Source organism: Leptosomus discolor, chromosome 1 (genome assembly GCF_034619465.1).
Source record: "Leptosomus discolor isolate bLepDis1 chromosome 1, bLepDis1.hap2, whole genome shotgun sequence".
NCBI lineage: Eukaryota > Metazoa > Chordata > Aves > Leptosomiformes > Leptosomidae > Leptosomus > Leptosomus discolor.
The window spans coordinates 218,061,010-218,087,104 of record NC_141391.1 but is presented as its reverse complement, the minus strand read 5'-3'; the positions used below and the strand labels follow the sequence as shown (position 1 = coordinate 218,087,104).

Below are 26,095 nucleotides of genomic sequence, written 5' to 3'. Positions count from 1 at the left end.
GGCGGGCCGGGCCGGGCCGCGCTGAGGGAGGAGGAGGAGGAGGAGGAGGAGGAGCGGCCCCGCTCCGCTCCCGGCGAGCTCAACAAAGGGCGTCGGGGCATGGCGGGGGCCGGGGCCGGGCCGCCCGCTTAGGGCCGGTGCGGGCCGGGATGGCGGCGCAAGGCGGCGGCGGGTGGCGGTGGGCGCTGGCGCTGGGGATGGCGCTGGCGCTGGGCGGCCGCCGTGGCGGCTGCCCCGCCGTCCCTTTCCTCAACTCTTCGGCCGTCCCCGAACGCTGCCGCCGCCCCGCGTCCTGCGAACGGCTCCGTTACGGTGCCTGCCTGGGCTCGGCGCTGCCCTACGCCGCCACCTCCACGCTGCTGGCAGCCGACTCCGCCTCGCAGGAGGAGGCTCACGGAAAGCTCCTGCTCTGGTCCGGTACGGGCGGAGAGGGGAGGAGGGGGGGATACACACACACGGGACACCTCCGGCCCAGCGCGGTATAGCGGGGGCGGGACGCAGTCAGGAGTCTGGGAAAGGCCCGGGACGGGCATGGAGGGGGGGGGGGGGGGGGGCACGGGGCGCCGGGGAGCACTATAGACGGGGAGAGGGGGTGGATGCAGTATAGAGGGCAGGTTGGGTACAGTGTAGAGGGAGAGCAGTATAGTAGGGGACAGGGGATGGGTACAGTAGAGAAAACTATAGCAGGGGACTAGGGGTGGGTACAATATAGAGGGGAGCAGTACAGTAGGGGACTGGGGCTGAGTACAATATAGAAAAATATAGCAGGGGACTAGGGGTAGGTACAGTGTAGGAGGGGAGCAGTATAGTAGGGGACAGGGGATGGGTACGGTATAGAGAGGGAGCAGTATAGCGGGGTGCTGGGGATGGGTACAGTATAGGAAACTGTATAGCAGGGGACTGGGGATGGGTACAGTATAGAGGGGAGCAGTATAGTAGGGGACTGGGGATGGGTGCAGTATAGAGGGGGAGAAGGATAGTAGGGGACAGCAGATGCATACAGTATAGAGGGAAGCAATATAGTAGGGGACAGGAGATGGGTGTGGTATAGAGAGGGAGCAGTATAGCAGGAGACTGGGGATGGGGACAGTATAGGAAACTGTATAGCGGGGGACGGGTGTGGGTGCAGTACAGAGGGGTGCACTGTAGCGGGGGACAGAGGATGGGTAGAGTATAAAGGGGAGCAGTATAGCAGGGCACTGGGGATGGATACAGTATAGGGGTGTGGAAGTATAGTTGGGGACCAGGTGTGGGTGCAGGATAGAGGAGAGTGGTATAGTGGGAGACAGGGCGCAGTATAGAGGGGGTCTGGAGCTGGGTACAGTATAGAGGGGAGGGGGATGGGCACAGGGATAGGTACAGTATAGAGTGGGCAGTTTAGCAGGGGACCATGGATGGGTACAGTATAGATAGCTGTATAACAGGGGAGCAGGGATGGGTGAGGTATAGCAGGAGGCCTGGAATTGGGTACAGTATATAGAGAGCGAGCTGTACACCGGGGGACCGCGGCTGAGCCCCATAGGGCAGGGCAGCAGTATAGCACCTTGCGACGGGCATGGCACCCCAGCGGCGTTATAGAGGGGTCCGGGTATGGCGTGCGCCGAGTTGATGGGGCGGGCGGTGCCGGTGCTCCCCGCCACCGCAGCCGGGCTCTGCCCCGTCCCACTGCGGCAGGGGGGGGCAGCGTGGGGCGGGGGGCACCGACACGAGGCGGGTCCACCCCGGGGCGGTGGTGACTGGCGCTGTCCCCGCAGGCCTGCGCAACGCCCCGCGCTGCTGGGACGTCATCCAGCCCCTGCTCTGCGCCGTCTACATGCCCAAGTGCGAGGACGGCCAGGTGGAGCTGCCCAGCCAGACCCTCTGCCAGGCCACCCGCGCCCCCTGCACCATCGTGGAGCGCGAGCGCGGCTGGCCCGACTTCCTCAAGTGCACGCCCGACCGCTTCCCCGAGGGATGCCCGGTATGAGGGGACACGGAGCGCGGGGGGGGGACACCCCCGCCGTCCTGCCACGGGTTCCAAATCCCCACGGAGCAGGGAAACGTCCCCAGCCCGCCGTGGGGGATCGACGTCTGCCACGGCAGCGCAGCCTTTGCCGTGGGGGTGCCGCCTCCTCCTCCTCGTCCTCCTCACGGCCTCGTTTCTCCTCCGGCAGAACGAGGTGCAGAACATCAAGTTCAACAGCTCGGGGCAGTGCGAGGCACCGCTGGTGAGGACGGACAACCCCAAGAGCTGGTACGAGGACGTGGAGGGTTGTGGCATCCAGTGCCAGAACCCGCTCTTCACCGAGAAGGAGCACCGTGAGATGCACGTCTACATCGCCGCCTTCAGCTCCGTCACCATCTTCTGCACCTTCTTCACCCTGGTGAGACGCGGAGGGGGACACGGGGAGGTGGCCCCAAAAGGTGACCGGGCACCAAGATGTCCCTTTCTCCGCCAGGCCACGTTCGTTGCCGACTGGAGGAACTCCAACCGCTACCCCGCCGTCATCCTCTTCTACGTCAACGCCTGCTTCTTCGTGGGCAGCATCGGCTGGTTGGCGCAGTTCATGGATGGCGCCCGCGACGAGATCGTGTGCCGGGCCGACGGCACCATGCGGCTGGGGGAACCCACGTACGTGTCACCTTCGCCTCCATCCAAGAGGTGTTCCCGAGACCAAGAAGGGCTCTTGGGGTTTCCTGCCCTCTTGGGAGCATGGAGGATGCTCCACTCTTGGGTAGGAGAGACCTCCTTCCTCCCCATGTCCTCTCGTGGAGGTTGGTGACACTCCTGTCTCGCCCCTCCCCATAGCTCCAACGAGACGCTCTCCTGCGTCATCATCTTCGTCATCGTTTACTACTCGCTGATGTCGGGTGTCATCTGGTTCGTGATGCTGACCTACGCCTGGCACACCTCCTTCAAGGCGCTGGGCACCACCTACCAGCCGCTGCTGGGCAAGACCTCCTACTTCCACCTCATCACCTGGTCCATCCCCTTCGTCCTCACCGTGGCCATCTTGGCCGTAGCGCAGGTAACGGGACCACGATCCCGTGTCCTGGCGGTTCCCTGCCGGGGTGATGCGCACGGGGAGGGATGGCCGCGGCCAACTGACCCCCCCTGTCCCATCTTCATCTCTACCAGGTGGATGGTGACTCTGTCAGCGGCATCTGCTTCGTGGGTTACAAGAACTACCGCTACCGGGCCGGTTTCGTCCTGGCGCCCATCGGGCTCGTCCTCATCGTGGGAGGCTATTTCCTCATCCGGGGTAGGTGGGGGCTTGCCCCTGTGCAGGGACAGGGGCGCTGTGGGTGTCCCCCCTCCAAACCCTAACCACCTCATCCCTCCACCGCAGGGGTGATGACGCTCTTCTCCATCAAGAGCAACCACCCTGGGCTGCTCAGCGAGAAGGCGGCCAGCAAGATCAACGAGACCATGCTGCGGCTGGGTAAGCGGGGCTCCGTCGGCACCATTTCCATGGGAATTTGGGGGGGATCGGGGACATTTTATCCCCTGAACCCAGACAGCCCCGTCCCACCTTTCGGGGGGTGGCTGCAGTCAGTGGGGGACAAAGCTGTAGTGGTGGTGGCACGGCCCCGGTGCAGCATCTGTGTCCCAGTGTCGCTGGGGTCTGGCTAAACGAGGGATGTCCCACTTGTCTTCCAGGCATCTTCGGCTTCTTGGCCTTCGGCTTCGTCTTCATCACTTTTGGCTGCCACTTCTATGACTTCTTCAACCAGGCGGAGTGGGAGCGGAGCTTTCGGGAATATGTCCTGTGAGTGGGACGGGGACGGGAGGGCGAGTGGGACACTGGTGGCATCCCAGCACCTCGCGTTTAAATGGGGGACGTTGCAGAATGGAGAGCCCCAGGTCCCCTGCCAGCGTTGCCACCACATCTCCGCAGAGCTGTGGGGTGTCGTTGGGTTTCCCCCTCCTTACGGCCACCGTCTTGCGTCTGTCCCCGCAGGTGCGAGGCCAACGTGACCATCGCCACCCAGACCAACAAGCCCATCCCGGACTGCGAGATCAAGAACCGGCCGAGCCTGCTGGTGGAGAAGATCAACCTCTTCGCCATGTTCGGCACCGGTGTCTCCATGAGCACCTGGGTCTGGACCAAGGCCACCCTGCTCATCTGGAAGCGCACCTGGTGCAGGTGGGAACCTGAGGGGATCACCCCAGTTCCAGGCGGCCCTTCCTGCCCCATCCAACGTCCTGAGGTGTTGGAGGTCACCCTCAGCCTTTTGTCCGTCAGCTCCGTGAGCTGTGGGCTCGCGGCACACAGTGGTTCAGGAATGGGGTGGCCTGCCCTACTTTGCGGGTGTCTCCTGTCCTGTTTGTGGGACACCTCCAGTCCCCAGCCCTTGGTGTCCCAGTCCAGAGTGGGAGAGGGAGATGGGGAAGGTCCCCATGCCCCCCCGGTGCGATGCCTGGGATTGTGTGTCCCCTGCGCCTGGGCCACCCCGTGTCCCTGCTCTGACCCACCGTGTCCCCAGGCTGACGGGGCAGAGCGATGACCAACCCAAGAGGATCAAGAAGAGCAAGATGATCGCCAAGGCCTTCTCCAAGCGCAAGGAGCTGCTGCGTGACCCGGGCCAGGAGTTGTCCTTCAGCATGCACACCGTCTCGCATGACGGACCCGTGGGTACGTGCCCGGGGGAGGGGGCCAGCTCGGCAGCACCCCGGGGTCCCCATCATCCCATCCCCCCCACCTCGACTGGGCTTTCCTGTTGTCATTGCAGCTGGCTTAGCGTTTGACATCAACGAGCCGTCGGCCGATGTGTCCTCGGCGTGGGCCCAGCACGTCACCAAGATGGTGGCCAGGAGAGGGGCTATCCTGCCCCAGGACATCTCTGTGACACCCGTGGCGACGCCTGGCAAGTCCTTGGGGACCGCGTGGAGTATCTCGGGGGGGGGGGACGAGATGGGCTGAGGGGTGTTGGGGGATGCGCGGGGAGGCAGAGGCAGAGGGGGGCGCAGGGTAGGATGCGGCCACTCTCACCCGCCCCGTCCCTGTGTCCCGCAGTGCCACCGGAGGAGAGGGCCAACCTCTGGGTGGTGGAGGCCGACGTCTCCCCTGAGCTGCAGAAGCGCGGCGGCCGCAAGAAGAAGCGGAGGAAGAAGAAGAAGGAGGTGTGCCCGGGCCCCGAGCGCTGCCTGGGGGGCTCCGCAGCTCCCCCGGCACCCAGCACCGTCCCTCGCCTACCCCGGCTGCCCCCCCAGCCCTGCCTGGTCGCCTTTGCCCCCGACGTCCTCCCAGGGCTCCCACCCGGCCAGCCTGAAGCTGCCTTCGCTGGGGGGCCGTGGGACGGCCGCCGCAGAGCCAACGTCTTCCACCTCATCAGCAACCCCTTCTGCCCCGAGAGCGGGTCCCCGGAGGAGGAGAGCCCCGGCCCCAGCAGCGGGTGTCGGCAGCACAACGGGGGTCTGCTGTGGTCCCCTGACCGCGGCGCCCTGCCCTACGGCGGGGGGTCCAGGACTCAGGGCCGACGGGCCGGCTTGGCCCCCATCCACTCTCGGACCAACCTGGTGGACGCGGAGCTGCTGGACGCCGATTCGGACTTTTAAGGCCGGTGGGACGTTACGAGGGGACGAGGACACCTGGGGTGAGACCCAAAGCCTCGTCCAGCACGGGCAGCCTGCGAGGGGACACCGAAGCCCACCCCGTCCCACCGGGGCCGGTCCCGAGCATCCCTCCGGCCCGGCTGTGGCGGATTTCCCCCGCCGGAGGACGGCGTTTCTCCCCCCCATCGCTCAGACAGACTCGATGCACATCGACGCCAGCAGAAGGGTTTTGGGGTGCCTCATGCCCGGCATCGCTGGGAGAAGAGAAACAAGGTGTGGGTGAAACAAACCCCACCCAGGTCCTGCAGGGATTCAGGGAGAAGGGGGACGCTGCCTTTGCCACCAACGGGGACGGGAGCGGGTGCCCCCCGCCTCAAGGGACAGCGGTACCAGGCAGCGGGCGAGCGGTCAGGGTGGATTTTGGTGAGTTTTGTCCTGGGGTGCCGGAACCCGCTGCCACCCCTCGCTCGCCCTCTGCCCCCACCCACGGCTAGATGGTACGTAGAGCTTCCAAACACTTGTGCCAATAGGGTTGGGTTTTTTTAAATTTTATTTCTTTTTATTTTTTAATCTTTGTATTCTACACCGAGACGTGACGGCCAGGCGTGGCCTGCGCTCGGGTGCTGCAGCCAAGAGCGGGATGAGCTGACCACCCCCCTCACAGGGCAGCAGCGGCAGCAGCAGCAGCATCCCTGGGGCGCACCCATTTTTCTGGGTGCACCCCTATTTCTTCAGGGGTCCCAAAGTGCCTTCCAGCTCCCCCGAGAGCTGAACCAGACCCGAAACGCAGGGTTGGTGGGACGGTGGTCCCTGGCCACGGGGGATGGGGAGCTGCGTTGGGGTGCACGGGCGCTCCCCGAGTCATGATGCAAAAAAATAAACCACCCCAAACTTTAGAATCCCGGGGTGTGCACGGTGAGCCGGGGGCGCTTTTGCTGTCTGGGTGCATCAACCTCCTCAGCAAAGCTTTTTATTATTTTTTTTTTTTTTAAGCGAAAAGCCCCAAGTTACAGCGAACCCGGCCGAGCCCTGAGGCAGGAGGACTCCAGTCCCTGCTGGTGTTTTGTACCCGTCCATTATCCCTGTACGTGTTTTCATTAAATCCTGGTAGGCTCCTGGCTTTCTCGCTATCCCAGTGACCTCCACGGGTTAATTTTTGCTGTGTAAAGACAAACCCTCCTGTATCAGTATTAAATTTGCCAAGTTTCCATTGCCAGCGGCTGCCCTGGGCTTTTTGGGGAGGTATCGAGCGCGGGGAAACATCGCGGGGTTTTGTCCTTTCTCCCCAAAGGGCTCAAACCTGCTTTAAAATCAGCTTGAAACTGCTTTAAAACTGGCTTTAAACTGCTCTAAACCGCCCATCCTGGCCGTTTTGCCCGCGGGAGGTGGGTGCTGTGGGGACTTTTTGGGGGGACACGCGCTTGGCGTGGCAGCGAAGTGGGGGGGGGACTTGGGGGGGCGGGGGTGGGGGGCCCTTTGCCAGCAGGTGGCACTACGGGCTTAAATATCCCCAACCCCACAGCTGGGTGGCCCCGCTTTTGGGGTGCTGCTGGGTGCCTCGGCCAGAGTGGGGTCCTGTGGGGGTGCAGGGGCCAGACGATGGGCTGTGCAAGGTGGTGCTTTTGGGGGAGAACCGCTGCTTTTGGAAAGCGTCCTTTTTTTTCTTATTTCGCTTGGGAGCGAGGCGTGCGGGGTGCTCGGTTATCCCGGCGCCCCTCTGAAATTTGGATGGAATTGGCCAGTGAAAAATTGCATTTTCCTGGTGTTTTTTTGGCGAGCGGGATGCTCTGCGCTGGGGCGGGTGGGCAGCGGGAAGCCGGAGTAAAGGCTGGTTCAGCTGGCGTGAAATGAAATGTTTATCTATGTTTATTTTATTTTCATGGGCTTTTCTTTCCCTTCACTTTATCTATATTTTATTTTCGTGGGCTGCTGCTTCTTTTTATCTATATTTTACTTTTTGTGGGCTGTTTTTTTTTTAAAAGGAAAATGGATCAAAGCAGCTGTTCCTAAATGATACATTGTTTTGAAACAAAAAGCTAAAATATTTAATTTTGGAAACAACAGGAGACGTCCTGACCCTGCCGCATCCCTGACGTTTTCCCCCAGGCACCAAAACAGCCCCCTCGATTTGGCACACGGGGACAAAGAGGCTTTTTTTGGTTTTAAGGAAGAAAAAAGCATTTATCCTGGGAAACACTGCGCTTTCCTCGCAGGGGGCACAGGAGATGGAACCAGCTCTTTGCTCTAGCGGGAAAAACGAGACGCAACTGCCAAACGCCACCATTTAAACAGGGTTATGGTTAAAACATCCTGGTTAAAAGGGACGAAGCACCCGGCACGGGACAAATTCAGCCCAACTTCTCGTGCCCAGGCGCTGTGCCGGGAGCGCGGAGCATCCCCACCCACAAGCGGGCGGTGGTCCCGCGTAGCACCGTGGGTGCTCGGGGCGTCGCAGGCTGCTCGGGGCCAGGTTCTGCAGGGGAGTGAGAATTAAGAGCGAGAATTAAGAGTGAGAATGAAGAGTAAGGTGGCAGGGAGGTGCCTTTGCCGTGCCTCCCCCACCGTGTCAGCTCCAGGGGACGGGCAGCCGCCACCGTGGGTTTCCCCGACCGACGCCGCTCACAGGGAAGCCGCCGCCAGGAAGCGGTTGCCCGCAGCGGTTGCGCTCACGCGTGGGATACGGGGACCCCCCGGGGTGGCTGAGTCAGGTCTGACGGAGGAGATGCCTCCCCCGGGGCAGGGACAAGGCTGGACCAGGGTCCCCTCCATCCTCAGCACCCTCGTGCTGGGGTTTGGGATGCTCCTGCTCCCCACGGCCCTCTCCTCTGAACCTTTTCCCAAGAGCATCTTCTCCCTCCGACTCCTCCAGCATGGGGGAAGGTTACGGTGAGCCTGAAGGACCTGAGGGACAAACCTCCTCCCTTCGGTGACCCGGGCGTCACCCGCTCAGCTCCTTGGCGGGCAAAACCCAATTAATTCCTCCGTCGTGTATCCGCAGGAAAGAAAGGGAAGAGCTCAAGTGGTCACACGTAAATAACATCCTCTTATTTATTATTCTTTTCCCTTTCGGTGAGGAGCAATATTTCAGGCTCCACTTCACATTACAAAGGAGCAAAGAGCCCTTCCTCTTCCCCCTGCCTGCCCTCCCATTGTGAAACAGCTTTAATATCTTCCAGTTATTATTTTAAGCTGATTTCCCAAGGAAACGAGGCTCGTACGATGACATGCCTATGCAGCTGTCTGTCAGGCATCCCCCCCAGCGCAGAGAGGCTGCAGGCTTGCAGGTAAAGACGGCAAAGATTTCGTGAAAATCGAGCGCGGGGAGAGGAATTCCACGCGCACGTGCAGCCCCGTCCCGCTGCTCTGCGGTTAAGAGGTTTCGGGGACAAAAATGCGGAGGGTCACGCATCAACCCGAACCCCCCTGAGAGCGCTCACGAGGGCAAGGCAGGGAGGTTGCGAGAAATCCGGGTAATATTCGCGATGAACACGCGTAACCGCTCGCCCCCGGGGACGAACGTCGGCGCTCTCTGGCCATCTGGCTGCCTGCGCCGTAATTAAATGAATGAAAACTCGGATCGCGCAGGCCGGTCGCGGGGCCGTTGCCAGAACAAATCAATAGCCGCAGTAAAATCGGATTGCTGGTATCAAATATCCACATGCCATTAGGCGGGGATAGGCTGAATCATCTGAAATTCCTATCTGTGGTACAGGAGGTGCAATTAGAAGAGCTAATATTATGGGGTGGTATCGACTTCTGGTTTGGGATTACACGTATCACGGCGAGACGACTGCTGGGTCCGTCTGTCGGCTTACAGGAGGGTATTAGAGTCTTAGAGAACTGAAAAACTTCCACATAAATCTCTTCCCCCCCCCCCCCCCCCCCCCTCTTTTCGTTGTGTCTGGGCGGCTCAGCCTCCGCAGCGGTGCCGGGCAGAGCTGCCCTGCTCTCCGCTGGGTCACCGTGGGCCGTGCGGCCGTACAGGAGCCCGTCCCATCCCCGTTAATAGAGGCTCGGCCGCTTTTCATGGGGATCAGGGAAGTGGAGAGGATCCACGCCGAGCGGTCCTGCCCTCCGTCGCTAACCCCAGCACGCACCCGGCTGCTGGCTTGGTATATTTTTTTTTCCAGCCTTGCTTTTAGGATTGAACATCACAGGAACGGGCAAATCCAGACCGAGAAAGCAGTTAGGGCTCTGCTGATCCGGTAACCAGCCCGGTCTCCTCCCAGGCAGGTGCTGGGCATCACCGCACGACGCCAACCGCTCCCCACGGCACGGTGTGGTCGGACGGAGGATTTCAGGGCAATATGGCAATTCCGGAGGCAAACAGCTTGGCCATGCTCGGTTTTGTGGCGGAGGAAAAAACCCTGGGTTTTCTTTCTTTGTGCGAGATCAAAGCACGGGTGTCTGCACCAGAGCACGCCTGTGTCTGCCTGGGTGTTCCTCCACCTTCCCCTCTCTGGTTATCACGTGCCAGGGGAGCGAGGAGGACGGAGACGACTACGCAGTGTCTGACATCGGTGTCTCATCTCGCTCTGCCCTCACCTTTGGGCTACGATACGCTCCATTCCGGGCTCTACGTACGCTGGTTCCCAGGCATCTACCCGTGCCCTGCCCCCGCTCCAAGCTGCATGGTCCCTTCGCAGCTTGATCCTGCACGCCGGGTCCTGCCGGCAGCACCGCGGGCGTCGTGGGGTGGACTGGGTCCAGCTTGGTTCCACCACGCACGGCGTGCCCGTCCGGGAAGGAGGTATTTCCATGCCAGCAGGGCAGGCACAGGCAAAACAGGCTGGAGACCACAGCTGAGCCTGCCCTTAGAGCCCTGGCAGAGATCGCCGCTTTTTTACCCCTTTTCTGGCTTAATTTTGTTGTTTGTGGTCATCACACGATCTCCCGTGCAGGTCGACGCGCAGCCACGGCTCTCAAGGGCCAGACTCTGGCCCTTCCGAGGCTGCTTTCACCCAACAGCTGCGTTCAGGCAAAGGCAGCCCTGCCTCGCTGCCCGTCTCCCGTCCCTCTTCCATCTCCCACACACGCAGCACGAGGAAGGAGCCAGGTTCCAGGCACGGCCGGCGCCGCTCTCACAGAGCCCTGATTGTTCGAACCGCTCGATCCTCCCTAACCCGACGGCCTCTCCCTTCCTCTCCTGATATCCGTTGCTTTTTTTTTTTCTTTCCCCAGATAAACCACCAAGTACAGCCCAGCACATCACGCCGGTTGCTGGCGCCCTGGCAAGCTGCGATATCCTCTGTTTGCCGAGCGGGCAAGCAGGGGTTTGCGCCCCGATGTGACGGAGGCATGTGTGATTAGCGCCGGGGTGTTTGGGCGTGCTGAGATTAGTAGATGACTTTTTTTTGTATCCAGGATAAACGCCATCCCTGTCGGTTAACCCCATGTGTGGACGGCACCCTTTAAAAGGCGAGCGGGGCGAGCGCGGTGAAGCTCCTACGCTGAGCCAGGTGGGGGATGCACGGCTGGGGTGTGGGTAGCACGAAGCACAGAACTCGGCGTCAGGATTTTGCCCGAGCAGCGGATTCTCCCAGGTCAGGCGTCTGCAAAACAACACGGCGGGGTTGGTTTTTTTTCTTGCGTTGGGACTGTGGGATCTGCGGCACCAGGAGACGATATCGTCTGGAAGATTCCTGCCCCGGGCCTCGATATCATCTGGAAGATTCCTGCCCCGGGCATCGGCGCTGCTGAGCGGGTCTCCAGGTCAGCGCAAGCCCGGCTCCGCAGCAGAACTGCGGCGCTGCAGGAGCTGGGGCTTTGCAGGGAGCCTGCTCTTGCCTTACGGCTGCAAGGAACGCGCAGAGGCTATCGAAGGGGAGGGATATTCATCGGCTGCAACTTCAAATCCCTCCCCCAGCAGCTTTCAAAGAGTTTGATGTTCAAAGGCCCCTTCTGAGACCGAAATCCGCCCTGCGACCGGGCTCGCTGGTCCTAGGGAAGAGGCAGAAACGTGCTGTGGAACCTGCACGCGGATTCCGATTTCACCTCGTTCAGGAAATAGTAGTAGTTCGATGAAGCCGGGCCTTCTCCTCGCCCCTTTCCACGCGCAAAGTAACGTGCTGCTTTTCCTTTAACTTCAACCCCCCTCGCACATTCCTCCCGCCGTCCTCTCCAGCGTTGCCTTTGGAGCCCATTAAACGTTTTACAGCCTTTTCTCTCCTCCTCCATCCCAGGCATTTTCCAGCCCAGCTGCCACCCTTGCATATAATGAAACCGTTTTTCCTCCTGTCCCCAGTGAGCTTTTACCAACGCAGCGTGTCGTCAGCTGCTGCCTGGGTTCTTCCTCTCCGAGTGTGAAATCCTTCTCAGGTTTTGCTGCCCCCCCCCCCCGATTGCTCCTCTGCCTCCTGATTTTGTTTTTTTTTCTGTGGGGTCCTCCTCTCCTCACCCTGCGCCTCGTCTTGCGGCCAGCTCATCCCAAACACCGAGCTCGCCCAGGGCTTGCGAGTGACTCAAAGGTTCTGGGCTGCGGGTGTTGACTTGGGAATCAGAAATTCTCCCGGTCATCGCAATCTTTGTCCTGCATGTTTTTTAACTTCCGGCATTTCTCATGGAACCCGAAAGTCCACTCAAGCTGGCAGTATTTCACGCCTTCCCGCTTTCCAGGCTCCTCTGCATCCAGCCTGCTTGGCCGATCACAGCCCCTTACGTATCAAGAAATTGTCCTGGCCCAATGTGTTGGACGTGACCCTCAAACGAGGCGGGAATTTTGCGCTCGCTCTGTGTTTGTGCAGCCCCGAACACGCAGACTTCGGTCCTTGGCTTGTGCCTTGAGATATTGCGTTAATCCTGATAATAATAATAATAATAAAAACCCAAAATAACCAAGGACGGTTTTGAATTCCCCTTCCCTAAGAGGAGCTTTCCTGAAGGTTCGGAGAAATGTGTCTCACTAATGGCTTTGTTTGCACGAAGGCCCCTGAGGAAAGGCCGGCCCGTGACGGGGCTCTGTGGGCTCACAGAACCGGGCGGGACGGCCAGTTTCTGGGCTCTCAGATGTCGCTCTCGCCTTGCCACGACATCTCGGCTCCTCGTTTCCAAGTGTTTTGCAGCGCCCGGGAGAGCGGCCTGGCGCAGGCCCTCGCGTTGGGGGAAGTGGGTGCTCAGAGGCCTGCGCCGGGTGACACGACGTGCACCAGCTGAAACACAGAAAATTCCACTAAAATGTGAAAAAAACCCCAAACTCCTCCCGAAGGAGGGAGCCCAAACGCTGCACCGGCCGCCCCCGAGGGGTGTGGGGGCCGCTGGAAGCCCCACGGACGGGCCCCGCCGGGGCGGCCCCTCCCGCCGCCATTCCGCGCCTCTACCCCGTGCGGGCGGCAGCAGCGGGACGGCGGCGCTGGACTACGCTTCCCAGCAGCCCCCGCGCCGCAGGTAGGCGGGGGGGTGTCGGCGGGCGGGTGCGGCGCGGAGGCTGCCGGGAGTTGTAGTCGAGGCATGGGCGGCGGGCGGGAGGACTGCACGTCCCGGCGTGCCCCGCGGGCGGTGAGGGGGCGGTGGCGAGGGAGGGGCGGTCGGTCCCTGAGGGAGCCGGAGGCGGCGGCGGTGGCGGCAGCAGCAGCGGCGGCGGCGGCGACGATGTCGGTGCAGGTGGCAGCCCCCGCTGTGGAGCTGAAGGAGCTGAGCGGCCCCATGGATAAGGCGGCGGGGCCGCCGTGTGAGCCGGTGACCGCGCACCCTCCCGGGCACGGCGTGGCCGCGGCCGCCTGCCCGCTGCCGGCCACCGAGCGTGAGGCGGCCCCGGCGTCCTCCTCCTCCTCCTCCTCCTGTGGCGGCGAGCGGCCTCCGCTGAGCGGCTGCCCCGGGCTGTCCGCCGCCGCCGGGTTGCCGCCGGGCGCCGCCAAGGTGCCGCAGGCTTCGGCCATGAAGCGGAGCGACCCGCACCACCCCCAGCACCGGCACCGCGACGGCGGCGACAGCGGCGGCGCCGCGGCCGAGGCGCTCGTCAGCCCCGACGGCACCGTCACCGAGGCGCCGCGCACCGTCAAGAAGGTAACGGGGAGGGGAGGAGGGGAACCGGGGTGGGGGGGAGAGCACCCACCCACGGGCGGGGGGGCACCCCCCTCCCCCGAGGCTTTGTGCGCCCCGGACCTCGCACCCCCCCACCGGGACATCCCCGGGACAAGCACCCCCCCCACACTGAGGGGGGGGGGGGGGGGAGCCGTCCCGGTGCTTAGGGACATGGCGCTGCCTCCCTCCGGGCACGGACCGTCCCGGCGTGGGGGTCCCCCGTGAGCGCGAGTGGGGTGTCTGTGTGGCCGTGGGGGTTGCCGCCGTGGCTGTGTTTTGGGGACGCGCTTCGCCAGGGGTCGCGCGGTCCCGCCCGCTCCTTGCATCCCCGTGTGCCTCTGCCCCGTGGGGTGCACACGCAAACCCCGGCCGTGGATGTGGCCACGGGCAAGTGTGACCAGCGTGATCCTGCCCCGGGGGTCCGTGTAGGCTGCGTGCCCGGAGGTGTAGGGTATGTGCTGCCTTACACGCTCCCCTCCACCAAGGAGTGTAGGCACTCGCCGGGTGTGCGTGCACCCCACTCCTGCACGCCCGGCTGCGTGGGGGTGTTTGTGGGAAACACGGGTGCCAGGTACGTGAGCTCCCGGGTGTGCGTGGGTTCACATCGGGTTCGTGTCCCCGCGGTTATCTGCTCGCTTGGGAACACGGGTACGCACCAGATAAGAGGTACAGAGAGGTGCCCGTCCCTCTGGGTACACGAGGGGTAATGAGGTGTGCCCGGTGTGGACGCTGGGTGTACGTGTGCACAGGCGTGTGCCTCTGGGCGTATCGCTGGGCACGCACCCGCACGCACCCGGCGGTGGGTCTGCACGGGGTGCCCCGTCCTCAGGGGTGCCCCTGTCCTGGCGATCGCCCGTCCGGGTGGACAGGCGCACGCTGGGAACCCGTGGACCGCTGGCTACCGCGCGTTGGGTGGGCGCCTCTGCCTGTAGGCACGCACCGGCCCCTCGAACCGTGCCTGAGCACGTGCCCCAGCCTGTGTCTGCCCCGCGGGTGTGCTACGTGCGCCGGTACGTAACCCCTGGATTCGTACGTTGTTTGGGTGTACGTACCGCCGCGGGATACGGGCACAGGCGGGAGCACCCGTAGCTGCTTACGTGTGTGTTTGAGGCCGCTCTTGTCCTTACACAGGCGTAGCCCTGGGTGCACGTCTGCTCGTGTAGGTACGAACCCGCGCGTGCCGAGGTCAGCACGCCGCTGTGGACGTGCCCGCTTACGTACCGCACGCTGGGGCGTCTGCAGACGTGTATATAGGTGGCTCTGCGCTATAGCTGCACGCATGTCACACGTACCTGCAGGCTTACACGGTTAGATATCCACGTCGAGGTGCGCGCCCGCGTGCCTGTCGGTCCACGCGCGTGCCTACGGGTGTGCCTACGCGTGCAGAGCTGCGCAGATGCCGACAGAGGTGGGTATACACGCGCTGGGGCACGCCTGCTCTCCTTGGGCGCCTCCCCGGGGGTGCGGAGCAGCACCTTGGTGCGTACAGGCGCCCGTACGCCGCGCGCTCGCGCCTCTGCACGTCCGCCCGCCCCCAGCCGTGCCGCTGTGGACACGCTTATAGCCACCACCGCATTCGGACACGCAGAGGCAGCCCCGTGGGCGTCGTGTAGGGACGTCTCTGTGCCTTTGCATGCCAGTGTCCGTACCAATGTCCACCTATAGATGCACCTGAGTCCGCTCAGACCTGTTCACGTAGGTGCGTGCGTGCATTATCCGTGTCCCTCAGGTGGATGCACCCATGGACAGAGATACTCCCCGTCGGGGGAGGGAATACGTGTGCTCTCCGATGGATAGAGCCTCCTATTATAGATACACGTGGCTGTAGAGAAACGCAGCTTTTCCCCAGAGACTCCTGAGTAGGAGCAACTGGAGTTGTTGGTGCCTGCGCCCTTCCCTTTGGAAGTCTCAGGAGGAAGGGATTTGGCAAGAACCTTTTGGGGAATGTAGGGGAACAAGAAGTGTCCCTGTCATGAGGGGAACCTTCCTACTTGTGGAACTTTGGGGTGAAGTCTTCATTGCTGGACTTCCACCCTCTTTCGCTGTTGCTCTCATACTTCCTCTCCCTTCAGAAGGCCTGGGATGTGGGAGTTTGTCTCCATAACTGTGATCTCCTCCTGAAACTGGAGCCTCTCCTGGAGCCTCTGCGGGAAGGAGCGCGTCCCAGTAAGGCAAGGTCAGCCCATGAAGAGAGTCTGGAGCGAGGGCTCCTTCGTCCCCTTGGAAATCCCTGCTGGGGGCAGGGGTCAGCTCCTTGGTAAAGGATGTTTTTCCGCCAGGATTGTGACTTCCATCCCTGGTGTCTGGAGCCCTCTCCCTTTGCTATCCCAATCCCATCTCTTTTCTTTTCAGAGACCCTCAGGGTATCCGTATTTCTCCTCAAGTGTGCTTAATACTTCTGAACTCCTCCCTTATCCCTCTCCTTTCTTTTTGGTTAAACAGCAAACAGGGGTTTCTCCTTGCACCCCCCTCCCGAAGTCCAGAGGAGCGCGGTGGGAGAGGACGCGTTTGCATCACTAAGTCTGGGGGGGGGGGGAAGGGGTGTCCGGAGGGTGGGTACTGGGGTCGTTTTCTGAAACAGCTTGCAGGAATCTGCGTCGCCCTCCCTGCCCGCTCCGAACAGCAGCAGAGGATGCCTGGTAAGAGAGGAGCAAAGGGTGCCAGGCTTTCGGGAGGAACAGCCAGCACGCTTACTCCCCAGCTGGCTCCCTGTGCTTTGGGTGATGGGTTTGTTTGGGAGCTGACAATCTGTCTGGTTGCTAGAGGCGGCGAGACGTGTCGATGGAGGGTATCTGGGAGTACGTACTGTTCCTCCTCTTCCTTTTCCCCCCGTACCGTTGCTTCCCAGCGACTTCCGAGCGGGCGTTCTAGAGAGGTGGTTAGGCGTTTCGTTTACCCCATCTACAAATCCCGAGTCCCTTCCGCCGTGTCTTAGGAAGTCGTGTGATTTTTTTTTTTTTTTTTTTTTTTTTAAAATAAACCACCAGATTTTGTAGCCATAAAATTGTTCCCAGTCCTGTGACTGAAAAATTGGGCACGCGGAGCTGAAGCATCTGTTGAAAGAAGGTTTAGTGCAAAAATAAGTCTAAAAGAAGCAGATAAATTTTGGTAGTCAAATCCAATAGAACTTTGCTTTGGGACCTGAAATAAAGGGAAAGGTCTGTTTAAAACAGATAAACAAGGTCATGTCAAATTCGTAGGGGAACAAGTTGAACTGTAGTTCTTACAGTGCTTGCCTGGAAGAATGAATCTCAGTAGTTCGTTCTTGACTGGTTTATATATTAAAACTACTGTTTTTTTCTGGTGGTTTTTCTACTTTTCGTTGAAATTTTAACACGCCGTTGAAGTACGGTGCAGACCACGTGTTTACTTCGCAGTTCAGACACAAGCACAGAGTTCCCAGTAAACAGCTCTGACTGTCCTTTCCTCCAATACCACTCTCCTTTTAAAACTGTTCCGATGGCCGTTTAGTGTTTTACTTATGCCTTTAGATGTGCTAATTAATATTTTACCTTGATAGCGTGGGGACAGTACGTGTACCCGGACCGGCGAGTGTTAACAGCTTCGCAAGTTTGTGTTTTTATTTATTTAGGCGGTGGCTTCATGCGGTTGTAAACCCCAGCTGAGGGATAGACCTGACTCCGCAGTCTCGCCCACCTGCTGGTGCAAGAAACGCTGGCGCTCCTGCGAGCCCGGGGGTCAAAGCCGAGTACCCCGGGCTTGTCCTCACGGCACCTGCAGAGGCGGTGCCCGCCAGATCTAGGTGAAGATCTCCGTAATCACGTCGTTGTTCGCTCTGGGTTCTTGCCGTAGATCCGCGCTCTCGGGAAGCGGCTCGGTGACCTCATTCCTGACGTTGGACTTGGCTTTTGCAGCGAACTCTTGACTAATGGATGTGGCTGTGACCTTTACGTGCGTCTGCCCAGGTAGATTTAGCCGGCGCCTGCTTGTCTGGCCCCGTTTCGGAGCTGGCTGCCTCTGAGAAGGGCTGGTGAGTGGGGTTTTGACCCGTGTCTGAGGCGTGGGCTGACGGCCTGAGCTTCAGGGGTGGTCCGGATCTCCTCCTGCCTCTGCCTGCCTGCCCTGACCCTCTCCCCTTCCCCCACCGGCCGGGCTCTCAAGATGAGCCAGTTCAGGGAGCAAAAACCGCATCAAATTCCCCGCTTTGGGTTGGGTTGGCTTTCTGTTGGCGTGATTCCTTCCAACGCGGGGTCAAGGAAGAGCCGGGAACGGTGCGGGAGTAGCGGTGTGAGCAGGCTGGTGGAGACGGGAGGGCTGGAAAGGCCTCTCCAGCAGCAGCCGGGTGCCGAACCGGCTCGGGTGTAGCGCGGGGTCTGCGCGGTGGGGTGCTGGCAGCAGCCCGCTGGGGTGACTCGGGAGCTGTGTGGCTTGTTCTGCCATCCCAGCGAGGTGAGCCACGGGGCTGAGTAACCGTTTCAGGTGTCCCGGGTTAAACTTCCCCGTGGATGTGAGTCAAGGCCCTGAGTCACAGGGATTGTTTACCAATTCAGGTCTGAGGGGTGTTTTGATGGTGAGATGATTGCTCGTTGGCTTTGGGGGGGGGGGGGGGGCGGTGGTGGCCGCTTCTGTTTCGTGGGCATCCTCAGATCAAAGCGGCCGAAAGTTGCAGAACTTCGGGAAACGTTGTCGTTGGTGTGTGCGTGGGGTGGGAGCCAGGAAGGGGGCTGTAATTAAGGCTCCCAGACTGATTAGCTGGGTGATCTTAGCCTTGAAATAACAACTCGGTGCCCCTCTTTCCTCAGCTGAGGGAAGAACGTGTACTTACAGACGCACTTTGTGGTTTAATGATTCTTAACTGCTTGGCAAGGGAGGCTTAGTCAATGCTTGCACACCGTGCCGGGAAGTTTAAGCGACAGCGATTGTGTAGCTGCGAAGGTTTATCTTCAGCATAGACCAGTTGACAAAACAGAAGGTTATTTCTGAGTTTTTTTTTAGTCCCAGCCACTCCGTACAGAAAGCTCAGCTTTCCTTGCGTTTCAAGCTGTCTTCTTTTGCTCCTTAGCGGCGTGAAAACAGAGGTTTTTAGCCTTGGAAGGGACTGATTTGCTGTTCTGTCGGTGCTGTTGATTCATTCGGTGGGCTAGAGCAGAGCACAGCTTGCTTTTTCCCCGGCGCCGCCGCCGCCTCTGCAGTGCCAGCGGCTGTGGGAAGCCGTGGCTTTTGTCTGTGGGCAAGGCAGAAAAAGCAGGGCGTAGGGGTGCCCAGGAAGGAGGTGCGCGTCCTTGTGTAAGGCTGCTGCTGGAGTGTAACCTTCCTAAAACTCCTCGCTGGAACGTGCTTCGGTGAAGGGATTACGTCAAAATAAATGCCTGGTGCTCGCTAGACTGGCGCGTCACCTGACTGGTGAGCTGCCATGGGAGGTTTTATTCTGCTAAGACTACAAATGACTCTCATGTGGCTTGTCTAAATGATGATTCTGACCTTGACTCCCAGCAGATTTCCCTGCCTGGGACGAAAGCGCCGCTTTTCCCCCGTAAACGTGTGGAAATTCCTCGCGACGTTCCCGCACCGGTTTGTGGGGCTTTTTTTTTGGTTTTGGCAGGTGCGTGCCCCGCTAAGGATTTCTCACACGCTTGCGCGTCCGTTTTTCCTGTTTTCTCCATTTCATTCCAACCCCTGGTGATCACTTCTGCCGGGTAATAAACGTTTCCCCCGAGGCTGGATTCCCAAGTGCTGCGCGTAATGAGTGTGGTTTGGATGCTGCTGAGGAAAATCTCCTCGTTGGAGGCCGTGTCCTGTTAGTGCGTGTGGGTCCGTCTCCCTACGAATGTGCAGGGTTTCATTTTAGAAGGCGCCTGCGTGTGGAACTGTGTCCCAAGATCGATACGTCAACCTTCGGGGTGGAGGCTCGGGAACAGGCGAGAAGATAAAAAGAAGGCAGGAAAATAACGGCTGTGAGGAGGCGGCAGGCCGTAAAACGGGGTGACGTGGGGATGGGGAGCCGGGGTGTGGTTCGGGTTCCTCAAACCTTGCGTCTGCGAACGGCCAACGCGCGTCTGGCCGGGAGGCTGCAGCACCTCTGTCGCTTCCGTGGGCGAAAAGCGTTGAAATGCGTAACGCTCTTCGCGTTTGTAGCGTTCCTGGAGGGGCAGAACCCGGCTGTTTGAATTTGCAAGCGATTAAAAGCGTTGTCGGAGCTTTGGCGCTGGCTTGGCGCTTGAAAGGCGAGCAAGGTAAAGCAGCTGCGACTTTCGGAGCCGTGTTTGACCTTTTAGGTTTTCTTTTTTAACTCTGGTGAAGTGTAGAACAACGCGGTGAGTTAATTCAAACAAGGAGGAGAAGGAGGTAAAGCTAAGGGGAGAGGAATCGCCTAGGTAGCGCGGAGGTCCCGGGCAGATTTCTCTGTGTGACCGAGTGACCTGCGGCTTTGGTGAAATTTGCAGCATGACCAAGCACCAAAACAAGAGAAAGGGTCCAAATGTTGTGTAGAGCTGCCGCAGCGGCAGGGTACGAAAACGAGCCACTTCATTTCCTTCTCTGGTATTTTTTTTTTTTTTTTTTTTCCTTCAGTTTTGCAGATTCAAGCCAGAGGTCCAAGCGCAGAACCTCAGTCACGGGGAGGAAAACCCCCTCCCTGAAGTACGATGGCTCACGTCCTGTTCAATCCCTGTGCAGGGAGATGAGCCAGGGGCAAGTTACAGAGTCTAAGTGATGAATGGAAGAGAGACAGGCCGAGAAATAAGGTCCAGCCTCTACGTGACGGTGCTGCAGGCTGCTCGCTGCAAAACCATTAGGTTCTGGGGCTTCACGTGAGCAACCAAGTGACGAGGAGGAAAAGGGTGAATTACGGATAAAACGGGCTTTAAATATTTCTTGCACAAAAATCCTCTGTGCTCAGCTCTGCAGTTAAAGGCACGTGTATCTCAACATCCTGATCTCAACCCCACAAGCCTGTTGGTATTTTTTTTTTTTCCCCCCTCTCCCCCGTCCGGTTGAGGAGGGGGAGCGATCGAGCGGCTTGGGTGGGCACCTGGCATTCTGGCCAGGGCCAACCCACCGCAGACGTGCCTAAGCAGCTGCGGGCAGCGCCACGTTGGCGCTGCGCGTGCCGGATGGGTCCCATAGGAGTCACTTCGCGTCTTGTTCTCCTCGCGGGGCATCAGCGCTGCTGCTGTGCAGCTTCTGGCCCAGAGCTGCCTCCTCTCCCTCCGGCGTAAGCTCCCGTCTGTCTGCACCTGCCCGCGTAGACGTGCCTACAGCAACTTTGGCAACGAAAGCCACCGAATGTCACGACGTCAGGGCAGCGTTTAACAGCCTGACCAAACCCCCTGGGTCTTCTGGAAGCCTCCTGCCTCCTCCTCTCTTCGTGGCTTCCCAAGAGGGGAAGCGAAGCACCAGCGCAGTCCAACCCTGAAGCCGTGTTCTGTCTGCTGATGGAGAGAGGTTCTTCTGAAAGCAATAGTGTGTGTGTGTGTGTGTGTGTGTGTGTGTGTGTGTGCATACGCTGAATTTGCAGCCTGTGTGACTCTGAGCTGAGTGAACAACCTTAATTCTGGGATTCTTTATCGCCCGTCGGCTTTCCAGCCTTCATATTCTTCTAAAATAGCACTTTTAGCATTGTGCTCCGTGGAACGGTCTCCACTTTAAATGGCAGGGGTGGCAATGTTGGAGCTCCAAGTATTTTATTTTGTTTTATTTTTTTCTCCTGACAGAGCCTTAAGTAGGCAGTCGGTTGCATTTTTCATGAGTGTCAGGAAGAAGAGGAAAATCAGGTGAAAAATTAGCTCCCCAGAACTGCTGAACCGCTCTTATTTCAAATTTTATTCCAAGCCCAAGTATTTAAAACCAGAAGCGCCTTCAGCTGACAGTTAGGAAGCTTGGCTTGTTATTTACTCCACAGAGGTGAAGTGAAGCGGTCGACGTTTCGTGCTGAAGTTACGCGAGAAAAGCCAGGGAATGGCCTGTTCCCATAAAAATGTCTCGAGGACCAATTTAGGACAACAGCTTAGCGCCGTTCGCGCTGGTGTCTGTTCCCAACAATCTTTCCTTCCAGCTACCCAAAAGCTTGCTGACTCAGAACTGGTGTTCTCTCTGTGACTGTGGTGTTTATGGAGGTGGGGAAATCTGCTTGGATCCTTTTCAGTACCGGCAAAGATCGTTTTTATTGTTTGCAGAAAGCGCTAACGTGTTTGATGTGGATTTTTTTTTTTTTGTTGTCTTTTTTTTTTTTTTTTTTTCTTTTAAAACCACCTTCTACATTCTGGGCTGAGATTACTGCCGTAATTTCCAGTGTTTCACATCGACCAGTCAGGCGTTAATGGAAGTGGCTTTCCGTAATACCAAACTGCTGGTGTTTTTCTGCTCTTCACTGGCGCTGAATCCCACTCCACTCTTGCTGTCCGCTGTTAGTGTGACCTCAAGAGGCGATAATGAAATGCTCGTGGTTTTCAAGTAATGTAAAAAGTAGTTGATTCTCTTGAAGGTTTGATCCAGGTGCGTAAGATATTGTTACTTTTACGTGCTTTTAGTGCGCTGAGGCTGATACCGGGCTTCCCGTGATGAAGGATGTGATAGCAATGCAAATCTTTGTGTGCTCCCTTGGTTTGCTCCGCTCTCCCTCGGCCGCTTCGGAGGCCGTGGTGGGGTGTAGGCGTGCCGAACCGGGGTAAAGGCCAGAAGGCAAGGAGTGATGTTTGGCTGTACGTACCTTTTAGTAGATTTTTTTTTTTCTTTTTTTGGGCTGTGATAAGCCGCTTGGCAAGTTCAGGCCCACGACCTGGGAAGCCCCAAGTGGCTGGCTGGTCGAGTGTCGCTTGACTTCACGCCCTGTGTGCTACACTTGCGTTTGCCGTGTGTCGTGCGTGCTGGGAAGGCGAGAAGTTCGCAGGACTGTGTGACATTTGCTGCAACCGTTTGGAGAATTAGCCTTCGAGGCTGCTTTTGGAAGTCGAGACGTCCAGCGGCGATGTGTCGTGCTGCTGTGTTTGAAACCAGCCAGGAGAGGGGAAAAGAAACCAACAGGTTGGTGCAAGAGGCAAGCTTTGCCAGGGTCTGGGTTTGGGCACGTTTATTTCTGTCGGCAAGCAATACTTTGGGATGTTAAACCTGCGCCCCAGCCCTGCAAACCTGCTCGAAACGCGTTGTCTTTTGAATCGCGTGAGCCTGAAAATGAAGCAAATCTCAAGACGTTGTCGTAGTTGGTGTCAAATCCTCTTTTGTTATCCCTGTACGCATTAAAAGACGCTTAATTCCTTAAATCTGAAGGGGAGCGAAGATGTCAAGAAGCAAGCATTCATTGTGGGTTTCTTTCTTTAACGTGTCACATCAGGAACCCTGTTCACAAGAGCGATAGGGCGAGGGGTAATGGTTTTAAGCTAGAAAAGGGTAGATTTAGGTTGGGCAGTAGGAAAAAGCCCTTTAATATGAGGGTGGTGGGTCACTGGAATGGGTTACCCAGAGAAGTAGTGGAAGCCCCATCCCTGGAGACTTTCAAGGTTCTTGATGGGGCTCTGAGCAACCTGACCTGGTTAGAGATGTCCCTGCTTGTTGTAGGGGGGGTTGGACTAGGTGATCTTTAGAGGTCCATGCCAACCCAATGCATTCTATGATTCTATGATTATTATTATTTTTTATGTGGTTTTTGGTAGGGAAAAGTAGGGACTAATTTTTGGAGCTTTAGAGTGAACCTAGTTTGTTTGGTCTTCGGCATTTTGAAAGAGGCAGACGGAGAAGAATTATTTGCCTCCAAGCAGGACAGAGTTATGTGACCTTCGTAGTTGAACCTAACTTTCCAGTTCCTTTGAGTGACGCTGGTGGAAGTGGCTCTTTCGGTAGCAGAGACTACAAAGGTGTTGCCTGAGCGTGCTCTGCCTCCTCTCCCGGCCAGCCTGCGTCCAGGTTTCACCCGTCCCTCGGAAGGGAAGAGTGTCCGATGGTTTGGAGGGACCATCTGTGCAGTAAAAGCCAGCCCAGGCTTTCCTCTTAGCCAGCAGTTACCGCGTCCTTCTCCGATTTCTGACAAATACCGCCTTGTTCCGTCACTGTCTCTCCAGAATACTGCTGCAAAGGTGGTTTTCCTCAGGGCTTACGTAGTGGCTCTCTGCAGCCGCACGCAAGTTCTCATCTCCTCTCCACCAAGGACTTACCTCTATTCTCAGACCTTTCCGCAGCCTCTTGTTCTCCTTTGGAAGTCGACGTCCTTGTGTTGTCCTTGATGCCAACCCCCACAGGACGTTTGTTAGCGCCGAAACGGCTTCCTCGGAACCGCGTCTTCTGTGTTGCCTTTGTGCTTTGGAGGAGGTTGGCGCAATCATCTGCAGAGCTGCCCTTCCTCCTTCTTAAAGTTCTTCTTTGTTGGATGCCAGCGGAAGCGTGACGGTGGCAGGGCGTCGATGCCGTGACGCCCCTCATCGCAGGGGGAGCTGGAAGCTACGTTAGCACGCGGCTCGCTCTGCTCAGCTAACCCCTTTTCATCCTTCTTCCGATGCAGGGGTATAAAACTGAAGGAGATGGAGTCTGGAGACTGAAGGTCTTGGAAAGGAGCGGGTGGACAATGCAGTTGGTATCCTGGTGTGGACAGAGGTGGAGGATTTGGTAGGAGGACCTGCAGCGCTGAGGGGTGCGTGTCGGAACGCAGCTCCCCAGGGCCGTATCGGCCAGTACAGTCCCTTTCCTTGTTTCCTCTGTCAGCTTTTCTCCAGCGACTTTCCCCGTCTCTGGAACCCCTGCTCTTCTGGGCTCAGGGCTGCTGTGAAGGGCCAAACAAGCAACGCTTCCTTGTCGTAAAGCCGCGACTTTTATTTCGGCATCCTTGATCTTGCATCCTTCCAAGCAGGTTTCCTTTTTGTGCGTTCGGATCAAACATGAACAGTCGTCATAACTCGCCGGTTAGAGCGAGGAGTGATGTTGTACGTGGCCAGGAATGAAAGATTCCGAGCTACCGAGTAACAAAGCCCTGATAGCACGCCAGAGCGCCGCGTGAGTATTTGCTCTTTCCTCTGCTGCTGCTGTATTAGTACCGCTGTGATCTGTTCCTTGCGCTCTGATGGATGGTGAGATCTAACCTGCTGCCGCTGAGACTGATGGCAGGAGAGCCGCAGCGTAGAATGGAGGTACTTCTGACGGCGGTGTTTTAAACACTGCTGTTAAGTATTGCTGGAATATCCGCAGTCTTAGATGGAAAATCGTGTTTCAAGGTTAAAGAGAGGAGTCGGGGTGGTGGGTTTGTGTCCACCTCAGCTTTCCTGCCATCATCGTTATTTCCCCACGTAAGCGTGAATTTTAGCTGGTGGGAAAAATACTCTGGAGAGGAGAATAACCAAGCAACAAAATAAATAGTGGAAGAAGTGCTGAATACCAGCCTACCTCTGATTTTGTTGTTGTTGTTGTTGTCTGACTTCGTAATGCATTGAAACAACGCTTAGATGAGCGCGACACAAGCAGAACAAACTGGGCTCCAACACGAGAACTGTGGGAGGGGAAGTCTGTTAAACTACTGTTGCGTCTCCCTGCCGGAGCGGTGTCCTGCCCTCCTGGGTCACCTCCCCAGCGCTGCTGGTGTTTGGAGCTCCCATCAAATGAGCGGTATCTGCATCTTCTAGACAGGCTTTTGAATGTCTCCGTTGAGGTTCGCTAACCAGAGGCGTGGCGTTGCGTTGCACGCGGCGGGCTCTGCCGGTTCTCACCTCTGCGCTTCCTTTCTCAAGCCGTGTGGCATTCTGCTCCCTCAGTTATGCGGGTTTTGATCCGCCTCACTCATCCCCAGCCACGTGAGTCGGAAGATATTGTAGAAAATGTTTTTTTTTTTGTGGGACACTGAAGCAGCTAATCTTTTTTTTAAAGCCTCCATTGTTCGCCGTGCAGCGGTGGAGTCGAAGGATTGCCTTGAGAGTGCGGCACAAACTGTATCTCAAAGGGGTCCCAGGTCAGGACTGCGCTGCTCGTTGTTTTTCGGGAGCCGAGGACCGTGTATACAGCTTCTGTACCTACTTTGTCTCTAATGGGGTATTGCAAACAGCGGAACAATTTCTTTCTCTGCTGCCCCGTCGAAAGGGAATGCAGGATCGTTTGCAACTTTACAAAAAAACCGTCTGCGGGGGAGATCACCAAAGCTGCTACAGGTCAGATTTTGCTGCTCCTGCTTTTGCACTTGGGGAAGAATGCTGAGGTTTGGGCATTTAAGGTTGGGAAAGAGAAAGGTAATGTCTTCTACGCTTTCCCGGGGTGAGAAATGGAGCTTTATCCTGTTGTACCTGGGAAAGTGCCTGTACAGACAGTAGTACTGTAGGTCCGGGGGAAACTCAGGTGAGCAAAGGAGAGAAAAATGAAGAGGAGAAGATATTTTGTATTTTAATAGGGAGAAAAATTTATATTTGGCTTTACTAGCCTGGTCGTTGACCGCTAGATGGGTGCCTGCGGAAGGCTGCAGTCTCAAGTAGTCGTGCTTTCAAACTCCCTGGAGAGAGGCTCTAGGCTGGCTTTGTTCAGCAGGAGAAGTCGCATCCCAGCGTGTTGGGGCTCTCCCTCGTCCCACGCCGAGCTGGTTGCGTTTGGATTGCTTCGGGAGCCCAGCTGGGAGGG

General features: G+C 58.2%; 2 protein-coding genes across 2 annotated transcripts in view; both read left to right on the top strand.

The window, feature by feature from the left end:
* Positions 1–149: 149 nt before the first annotated feature.
* On the top strand, positions 150–5,539 carry SMO (smoothened, frizzled class receptor). Its single transcript, XM_086475264.1, has 12 exons — positions 150–417; positions 1,755–1,960; positions 2,154–2,363; positions 2,439–2,611; positions 2,789–3,008; positions 3,119–3,242; positions 3,330–3,422; positions 3,641–3,749; positions 3,942–4,127; positions 4,468–4,616; positions 4,714–4,848; positions 4,998–5,539. The coding sequence occupies exons 1-12, from the start codon at positions 150–152 to the stop codon at positions 5,537–5,539; spliced, it is 2,415 nt and encodes an 804-aa protein (XP_086331390.1).
* Positions 5,540–13,123: 7,584 nt separating this feature from the next.
* AHCYL2 (adenosylhomocysteinase like 2) overlaps positions 13,124–26,095 on the top strand; it is a 108,453-nt gene continuing 95,481 nt past the window's right edge. The window contains exon 1 of the mRNA XM_086475254.1: positions 13,124–13,537. Within this exon, the coding sequence (XP_086331380.1) occupies positions 13,124–13,537 (414 nt within the window). The remainder of the gene's footprint in view (positions 13,538–26,095) is intronic.

Bases quoted from the DNA above. Each gene is read 5' to 3' on its own strand.
- SMO (XM_086475264.1), top strand. From the start codon at position 150: ATGGCGGCGCAAGGCGGCGGCGGGTGGCGGTGGGCGCTGGCGCTGGGG. The intron at 3,423-3,640 runs GTAAGCGGGGCT...CTTGTCTTCCAG, and splicing joins CGAGACCATGCTGCGGCTGG to GCATCTTCGGCTTCTTGGCC. The intron at 4,617-4,713 runs GTACGTGCCCGG...TTGTCATTGCAG, and splicing joins CTCGCATGACGGACCCGTGG to CTGGCTTAGCGTTTGACATC.